Source organism: Glycine max, chromosome 9 (assembly GCF_000004515.6).
Source record: "Glycine max cultivar Williams 82 chromosome 9, Glycine_max_v4.0, whole genome shotgun sequence".
Lineage (NCBI taxonomy): Eukaryota > Viridiplantae > Streptophyta > Magnoliopsida > Fabales > Fabaceae > Glycine > Glycine max.
This window is the reverse complement of record NC_038245.2, coordinates 16,965,599-16,975,552: the sequence shown is the minus strand read 5'-3', so window position 1 is coordinate 16,975,552 and position 9,954 is coordinate 16,965,599. Positions and strand designations below refer to the sequence as shown.

Sequence of the window (9,954 nt, the reverse complement as noted above, 5' to 3'; positions counted from 1 at the left end):
GTTGAATAATGTGATTGATATAATACATATTTTCTTGCAAGATATAAGATTTTTAAAAAACTTGTCCACTTGTCAAAGACTCACATAGACAGACAATCTTCCACTACTTGATAAATACAGGTTTTATGAAAGATCATAGACTTGTGTGAAAAGTGCAACAAATAGTTGCTTAATGAATATTGTAGTAAAGCTATGAAGAGGAGTAGATACACTTAGTTTAAACTAGTTCACTCAATCTAAGCTACGTCCAATTCTTCTTTACACAATAGTAAAAGATTTCACTAATCACCTTGTGATTACAAACAAATATTCTCTCCTACCACTTTTGGCTACACTTAGTATTCTCTAGGCCTCTACTGACACACCCTTAGACTCTCCCTGAAGCTAAGAACACTTAAGTATTGTTTATCACAAAGCCACTCCTGGCTTTCACAAACAAAAGTTTGTTTGAAATTGCAAGATTAAATAACAATCAATGAGTGAATAAAACAAATTAAGCTCAAACTCTTAGAAATGCTTTCACTAACAAGTTTATCATCCACTTAGAATCTCTTATATGATTTATCAGAATGCTTTGAAATATTCTCAAATTCAATGATTCAATATGTGGTCTTGATCCTCTTTTTATAGCCTTCAAAATATATCCGCTGAGGATATTAACACTGATCTTAGTGTCACTTTGTTCTTCATTGAAAATGAAGTTTAACAAGGTGTGCTCTAATAGGAGAGAGAAAAAGGATAGGCATGGAGCTTTGGACTCCCCCTTTTTCTTTTGTGATAGTGACAATAGCCATAAGTGTATATCTAGTTTCTTTTGAGCTGACTTTTGCTTGTATCAACAAGTTTTTCACACAAAAAGAAAGGCAAATATGACTTATAATAAAGTAACTTTACATTACTTCCTTTTGCAAAAATCTTACCGTTGGTAAGACAAATTTTGACTTGTGTGAATGAATATAACATTTAAAGAATAGATTCACAATCCTTGTCATTCTCTTAACAAGAGTTACTCGACATAACATGGATACTTATGAGTAGAGGACGTGAGTTCTTTTATCAGTGCATTGGATGTTGGTTTAAAATGGCCAGTTAAAACATACTCATCCATTGTGATTGGATGCCTCCTCATAAGAGCTTTGTGGAATACATGTGAAAACCAAAAGCTCATTATGTAATGTGTCAGTCATATAATTACACAAATAACCAATAATTTATATTTTTGTTAAACATCAAAATCCAAAGTAATATTGGGTTGTTCAGTGACTTCACCCAGACTTAACAAAAACCTTACATACATAAGTGTGACAAATAAAGGCTTAAAGAATACTAACTAAAAGCTTAAGAAAGAAGTTGTAGAAGCAAGGACATTTTGATGTTTTGATGATGCCAAAGGATCATGCGCTTCTCAAGTTTAATTCAAGAGGATCATGCGCTTCTCAAGTTTAATTCAAGACAAGAATCCAAGAAATTCAAGATATATGATCAAGATAATCTCTAGAGACTTAGGAAGGAAATTCCAAGTTGAAACAGCAAGAGGTTTGGCCAAAGAATTTAATCTAAAATGTTTTTACAAAATATTTACTCTCTGGTAATCGATTACCAGAGGATGTAATCGATTACCAGTGGCCAAAATGCTTCCTGAAATGCTTTTAAAATGATTTTGAATACTTTTGAAAGCATGTAATCGATTACATAAGTATTGTAATCGATTACCAGCATTTGAAACTATTTATAATAGCTATTAGAAATTTAAATTCAAATTTTACAATGTGTAATTGATTACACTTGGATGGTAATCGATTACCAGCAGTTATTGAACATTTTTAATTCAAATTTTAAAGTCTGTAATCGATTACACAAGTCTTGTAATCGATTACCAGAGGAGATTTTCAGAAAATATTTTCCAAGAGTCACATCTGTTCAATTGGTATTTGAATGGCCATCAAAGGTCTATTTATATGTGACTTGGAACACGAATTTGGTTAGAGTTTTTCTGAACAAAATGTCTTATCCTTTCAAGAGCAAAATTGTCATATCCTCTAAAACATTCCTTGGCCAAAAGACTTGCAATTCAATAAGGAATTATTTGAGTGCTTCATTGTACAATCTATCTCTTTCAAGAGAGATTTCTTCTTCTCTTCTTCTTACTTCTGAAAAGGGATTAAGAGACCTAGGGTCTCTTGTTGTAAAGCAATCTGAACACAAAGGAAGGGTTGTCCTTGTGTGATTCAGAACTTGTAAAGGGTTTTTACAAGAAAGTGGAACTCTCAAGTGGGTTGCTTGGGGACTGGACGTAGACACAAGGGTGTGGCCGAACCAGTATAAAACTGAGTTTGCACTTTCTCTTCCCTTAAACTCTTTTATTTATTGTTGCTTTACATTTACATTCAGATTGGTTATTTTGAATCATCTTTTAGAAATCTATCTTTAAGGGAACTTGGAACTTGCATTAAAATCAAAGTAGAATTTTAATTGGGGAAATAGTTTGTAATATCTTAATTCAACCCCCCCCCCCCCTTCTTAAGATATATGAGACCACTTGTCTAACAGAAGTAAAATTATTTTGTTTTATACTGGTTCACATAAATAGAGCTATGCCCAGTTCTCCTTTACTCAATTGTAAAGGGTTCCACTAATCGAACACTAACTACAACCAAGTATTCTATATTGCCACTCTTGACTACAATAGTATTCTCAGGCTACTACCGACACACTCTTAGACTCCCCTTCAATCTAAGAACATCCAAGTATTTTTTTACACTAAGTCACTCCTAACTTTAACAAACAAAAGTTTGATTGAATACAATGATTCCAATCACTCCAAAAGTGGATATACAATTAAGTATGGCTGCTTCAAATTAACTTTGCTTAGCAAATGATGTTTGTTGGGTTGTGGCATCAATTGTCCCATGACAGAAGCCCAGGTGGGTCAAGTCACAGTTGACTTGTGGCACTTTGGATGTTATGATCTTAAGTAGAAAGAGTTGTGCCTTGATTACCAACTATAAATTTTGGCCTAGTAGTAAGCGCTCGATCCAACAATCGGTATTAGAGTCAAGGTCACAAGTTTGATTCCCAATGGGACAATTGCTGAGGGGGAGATTGTTTTCCGGGTTGTAGCATTAATGGTCTCATGACAGAGGCCCAGGTGGGTCAAGTCACAGTCAACTCGTGGTGCTTGGGCTGTTATGCTCTTAAGTTGAAAGAGTTATGCCTTGACTATCAACTATAGCTTTTGGCCTAGTGGTAAACGCTTGATCCAAAAATTGATAAATGTTTTAAGAGTTGAGTGTATCGTCTAGTAACATGACAAATATCTATTGGTTTTCACTTGTGTTTATTGCTTCACAATTTCTTAACTTCTTCACTAAATCTTTAATTGCCTTTTATAGATAGCTTGGAGAACATATTTATTGTGGGATTAGAGCCAATCTTGAAATGGATGTTGTCTCTGGGTTTGGCGCTTTGTGTGGCTTGCTTGAGGTAAGAGAAGGAATAATAGTACACACAATTGTATGTGCACGATCATCTCCAGTGATAATGACCTTGACGAATATTCCTTTGATTCTTCCATTCTCTTTTATATATCCTTACATATTTGAAATTCAAAAGTTAACATTCCAAAAAATACAGGCAAACAAATTGTGAGAATGTTTGGTACAAGCACTACTCTTTTTAGCTAATGCACATCCAGTACAAGGTTCGACGCCACTTACATAATATAAAGTGTTTGTTTAAGTTATTAAGTCCAATGGACACATATGTAAAAGGCTTAGTGTAAACACACTAATTTTCACAAGGTTGGACATTGTTTAATTATAGCGCATTGGATGTTGAATTGTGAATGGAGGACCATATAAAAGAGCAAAGAGAAAAAATAGATATTACCATATTTGCTCCAAAATATAAGTCTTGTTTAGTGAAAAATAGAATCATTAGCTTATCACAATTTATAGCTTTGTAATCATCAAAACAATGGATAAAAAAAGGATGGTGAGTTGTAAAACTAGAAACGTCCCATCCTAACAATTGTTTTTTCAAAATTATTTTTTACTTCTTTCTTGTTAATTTTTAATTTCATTATAGTTATTTACGCAAAGATCTCTATTAACTAATGACATGAGAAATTAAAATTGGGGAACAAGAATCGTATGTTTCAAATAATAAAGACTATATAAAAATCTATATACAAAAGAAACTTATAAACAAAACTTACAATTTTATAGAAACTGGAATAATGTAATAGAAACTAAGTTTAAATGCTCATTTGATTTATAGTTATGCAAATTTTATATTTAGTTTCTATACTAAAAAAATCATATTCTTAAAACATTATTTATATTATTTTTAAATTATTTTAGTTCCTATGAGTTTAGATGACAATTCCTAAAATAGATTAAAAATAATATACATGGAGACTAAAATGAATTGAAAATAATTGTTTAGGAATTAAAATGAATAATTTTTAAATATAACAATTAAAAAGTAAAAATTGTACAACTATCAGGATAAAATTAGTAAAATTTAGTTACTGCTAAGTTTTGAAATAAATGAATAGAAATGAAATTTTGCAAATGCTAACAAATATGTTAAAGGCATTATTTAAGAAATTAAAATATAAAGTTTTTTGATTGGGAGATGCAACGTTATGCTTTTCATAATTGTTTTTATATTCTCTCATTATTTATACATTAAAAAAGTTAATTCCTTAACCACTAGTTAGCAAAATCCATCAAATTTTCTTAGCAGAACAAGTGTACATATATTTTCACTCAACCATAGTAATTAATTATTAAAGTTAGGAATTAATTTGTACTAAAATATGTTTTTCATCTTAAAAAAATATAAAAATATTTAAAATTTATGTTTATAAAATTTTTATTCTCATAAAATTAAAATATATTATTTTTTGACTCACATATAAGTTTAGATAATTCAAATCTATGATAATGATATTTATATTGGTGATATACTTGACTAATATAAATGTGATATTTTTTATATCAATTATGCATATAATCAATAAAAAATATTATGTTTTTTTATATTGATTATGCACATAATTCATATAAAAAAGTGATGCAAGTAAATTTGAACGTCTGAATCTTAATTGGACAAAAAATTATATATTTTAATCTTATGAGAACATAAAATATACTAAAAAATTTATAAAAATAAATTCCAAACATTTCCTACATTTATGGGAATGAAAAAAATATTTTGAAATATTAATTTGGGATGACAACTAATTATCGGGTCCCAAGCCCGCGAAGTCGGTGTCCCCTTCCACGTGGCATCCCATCTTCGCGGCCTTCAAAAATATCCCGTTGTCCTCCCCTTCCACTCCACCTCGTGTTTTCTTCTCTCTCTCACACTTTCTCTCAGCGTTGAAACTTGAAATTCTTCTTCTCCGAAACCTCTTTGAACCGGGTCAAGAAATAAACCTCGCTGGGAACCGTTGATTGGGTTTGTACGAATAATTTGAAATGAAGATTCAGTGCAACGTGTGCGAGGCCGCGGAGGCCAAGGTTCTGTGCTGCGCGGACGAGGCAGCACTGTGCTGGGAATGCGACGAGAAGGTTCACGCAGCAAACAAGCTCGCCAGCAAGCACCAGAGGGTCCCTCTCTCTCTCTCCGCCTCTCACATGCCCAAGTGTGACATATGCCAGGTACAACTGTTCATGATCGGCCCAAAAATGAGGCCTAAAATAAATTTTAATAAAACTCAAAGTTGCTTTGTCCTTGGCCAACCCTGACACCATTGCTTGTTAATAATGTTATTTTTTTTTATCTGTAAGTTTCAAAGACAGCTATAAGAGAGTTTGTAACAAGTCACACGCTCTGCTCATAGACCTTCTTGGTTGTTAATGTTGCTCGTTCCTTGAACATGTAAACTGGTGATAAGTTAGTCCTCAAAGAATGAAATTTCTGATATAGTCCTTGGATGCATGAAAAGTCTGGCAATTATTTTTACAACTTAATGACACATTGGTTTACTGTCAAATTGTTTCACTTTTTACACATTCAAAGACTAAATCAGAATTTTTATTCTTTCAAATACTAAATTGTTACCGATTTACGCATTAGGGACCAAAATGATCATTTACCCTTCAACCACTTGTTTCTTTTGTTTTCAATAACTAGTAGTGTTTGAAATCAGTGAACATAACTGTGCTGAATATGTGGAAGTACAACATGGGGGTGGATCAAAAGTCTCTTGTAAATATTAGGGTGAAATATGTTTTTTTCTTTTTTCCCTTAAAATATTTCAAACTGTTGGTTTTAGTTCTTATGAAAATTTAACATGTTTTTAGTCTTTTATTAGACTCAAAACACGTGTTTATGTTCCGGAGAGTGTGAGAAACACGTTCTTTCTAACACAATCTTATTATTGGTTGAAATTCATTGTTAACTATAAAATTGTGATTGAAGCTCATTCAATTAAAGGTGAGACCAAAAAAGATGTGATTTCTTGTGAATTTCAGGCAATAATAAATAGTTTGTTAGAAAGTGTATTGCACATTTCTCTTCTGGGTAAATGTAGGGACTATAAATATATTAAATTTTTATAGACTAAAATCAAGATCTGCCGTTAATACTCTTATAATTGTTTTACAAAGTTACTTTCTAGTTAGCATTGCTGACTTGTAACCACTTGTGATACTTAATCCATATTTGTGTTATGCTCTGTTGTATTTGGAGAATTTTGTCAAAACAAATTATACCTGCTTTGAATCTGTTGTTGGCATTGTTGCTAAGAGAGTTTTGTTGTTTTATTATTTGTTCTGGTTCAGTTATATATGTGAGCCTTTATCATTTTGGATAGCTTGCGACTATGCTAAGTGTGCTATTCCTTACAGGAAATGGTTGGTTATTTCTTCTGTTTAGAGGATCGAGCTTTGCTATGTAGGAATTGTGATGTATCTATACATACAGCAAATGCCTGTGTCTCTGATCATCAAAGGTTTTTGCTTACTGGTGTGAGAGTAGGCCTTGAAGCTACTGAGCGCGGTGCTTCCTCGTCTTCTGTGAAGTCACAGTCTGGGGAGAAAATGTCTGATGCTAAATCTTCATCCATCTCCAGAAATGTTTCCTCACTGCCCCAGCCATCAAATGCCAATGAAGTGTTACCCCTCCAAATGCAAGGAGTTGAGGAGTTTCCACCAAGCAATTTCTCAGGTTATACTTCTGGAAACGTCTCACAATGGCCCATTGAAGAATTTCTCGGATTAAATGAACTCAGTCAGTATTATAATTACATGGATGGATCATCTAAGGTATGTTTATAGTTGCAATGTAGCCTGTGGTCCCCTGGTCATTCATTTTGTATAGTTTGTATCTTTTTAACTTTTTGGGCTTATGGTTGAGTTCTGATAATCAGATTCATTTTTATCATGTCTCATAATATGTACAGCTGAACAATCTTTACTCAGTATCTCACAAAATTGTACACATGTATATATGCATGCTAGTGCATCTGTTTTCATACTCCATACCTACATTAGTCTGCAGCAGGTTCCTATGTTCATTGTTTGTAGTTAGGAATAGGATATCATCTATTATCATTGAACAGATTTTGCATAAGTTTTAAATTTTTTATCTTGGTGAAGAAAGTAAAGGGGGCTTAATCAGAAGATATCATCCATTATAATAAAACAAATTATGGATTAGAGTATCGTTGGCTAGGAAACCAGGGTAAACATGACAGGAGTAGAACTGGTCCAGCCTTCTGAGGGTAAATTCCCTGTTAAACATGTGATCACGGTATCACTAAACTATGGACAAATAGGTCCGTAAATATGTCAAAAGTTTGTTCTCTGAAAATAAGTTTTTTTCTTTCTTTCTTTGGTTGAATGCATTCAAATAGTGAGATTTGAATGGGTCTGAAGAACTGAAGGATTGTTGATTGATTAAAGAGTATATGCCTTTCCCCATAGCTTTGCTCCTAGAAAACCACAGATGAATGGTCTACTTGAAGTGCTGCTGAGCATTTTATGTATTCACCTTTGCATCGTATGCTTTTGTATTTGTTACTCATTCCTGTAAGCTGTAAAAATTAATGTAAAGATGATGTAATGGTAATCTTTGATAGAAATCCATGGGGAGCAGTCCTGTTGATTGAGTGTGTGGCTAGTTGATATGTTGCATAATTTAAGATATGCATGTCTTCCAATGTTTTGTTTATTTAATGAGTTATTTGTTCTTTTTCCGTGTATTCATTTACCATGTACTACTATTTCACTTGCTAAGTTAGGTATGCATTGCATTCATACCTATCTACAGTCTTGTTCTTGGTCTTGACTTGATGGTTGATTTACTTCCACTATCTACTCTTGATCTCATCTTCTCCCAATGAACTTTTGCAGGCTGACAGTGGTAAACTTGGGGATTCTGATTCTTCTGTTTTGAGGTCTGGTGAAGAGGATATGGATGATGACGGCTTCTTGGGACGTGTTCCAGATTCATCCTGGACAGTTCCTCAGATCCCTTCCCCTCCTACAGCTTCGGGTTTATATTGGCCGAAAGTCCCTCAATATACATCTGACAGTGCCATGTCTGTTCCTGACATATGCTTTTCTCATGTGCGACAGCCCCACCATGCCCAGCATAATTCTAATGTTTCCAAAAGGCGTAGGCAACTATAATTTGTTCTCTGATCACTAGCTCAATATGTTAAAAAGATTGTTTTTTATCTGTTAGAGATGGAGCGAACTTTTGAAGTTCTACCCTTCTTTAGATCATTTGAAGTTCAGTTTGCTACATGTTTCTTCTATTCACGGCAGTCTTCATTTCTTTTTGGGAGCAAATCCCTTAACTCTCCATTTGTTATTGGGAATTTGACAAAGAAAATAGCTGGAACAACAATGTAATAGGCTTCTCATTTCAATTTGATCTTGTGCATTTTAACTTATAGTTTTAGACCACAACATAGATGCATGAATTTGGTCGTCACCATAGATATCATGTTCAATATAAGCTGGTTCTCGTAAGAGTTTTATTTACCCTTTATCAAGGCCAACATTTTTATTTTTATCAGTTGGTAAGAAAGCGCGGATTCTTTAGGGTCCATTCGTTTGCAGTGAAAATGAATTGAAAGTGAGGTTTTTTTTTTTTTTAAAGTTAAAATTATGTATTTTATTTTTTAGGGAAGTGAAATAACTTATGGGGAATTTCAATCCATTTTTATTTCTTATTTATTCTTATATATACTTGTGAGTTTATTAAAAAATGATCTTAATTAAAGAGTTAATAAATATAAAGTGTTTATTAAAAAATTATATTAGATACATTGCAAATCACAACAGGCAGTTATTGATAATACTTTTAGAAGAATTTGATTTTTAAATTTTTAGCTAGTCTTTTAGGATGTGCTCGGCTCAAACTTGTTTGTTTTTTTATTTACTAAGTATTTCCCGGTAAAATAAAAAAAGGATTCTAAATCAGTTTTACAACAATTCATGCATTGTTCGAATTTGTTTGTTTTACTTTAAAAATTATTTTAATGTTAACATTCAATATAGGAGTTTTAAAAGCAAATGGGATGTTATTTGGTAAATAGAGAAGAAGTTAGGTTTTTCTAAAAGCTCTTTTACTTAACATTTTTTTTTCTTCTGAGAATTTAATTATAATGGACTAATATGTAAACATTTTCTATATTGGTTATAATTCATGTATTGAAAAATTTTTATTTTTATAATAACTAATTTAAAAATTATATCTAGAGTAATCTTAGTTAATTAATAATGTAAAATATTTACACTAATATTGTATGATATTAAATTATTTCTAAAATTTACTATTTTCTTTCTCTTTTATAAAAATTAAGCTACTTGATTTTTTAAGATTTTTTCAAAAGATAATTTTGATCGAATTTTTCCTTTCAACGAGAAGATGGGACAAAAAAAAGTTGCATTAGACAAAAAAAATAATAATATAAAAAAATATTAAATTAAA

The 9,954-nt window shown here is 32.0% G+C and overlaps 1 protein-coding gene across 1 annotated transcript; it reads left to right on the top strand.

Moving 5' to 3' along the window:
• Positions 1-5,334: 5,334 nt before the first annotated feature.
• On the top strand, positions 5,335-8,887 carry LOC100808889 (B-box zinc finger protein 22). The gene is made up of 3 exons (XM_003533842.5): positions 5,335-5,669; positions 6,861-7,277; positions 8,367-8,887. The coding sequence occupies exons 1-3, from the start codon at positions 5,487-5,489 to the stop codon at positions 8,643-8,645; spliced, it is 879 nt and encodes a 292-aa protein (XP_003533890.1). The 5' UTR covers positions 5,335-5,486; the 3' UTR covers positions 8,646-8,887.
• The last annotated feature ends 1,067 nt before the right edge of the window (positions 8,888-9,954 follow it).

What these genes read in the sequence shown, in the direction of transcription:
- LOC100808889 (XM_003533842.5), top strand. Translation starts at nt 5,487, where the DNA reads ATGAAGATTCAGTGCAACGTGTGCGAGGCCGCGGAGGCCAAGGTTCTG. An exon ending in CCAAGTGTGACATATGCCAG is followed by an intron (nt 5,670 to 6,860) that starts GTACAACTGTTC and finishes TATTCCTTACAG; the next exon opens with GAAATGGTTGGTTATTTCTT. An exon ending in ACATGGATGGATCATCTAAG is followed by an intron (nt 7,278 to 8,366) that starts GTATGTTTATAG and finishes GAACTTTTGCAG; the next exon opens with GCTGACAGTGGTAAACTTGG.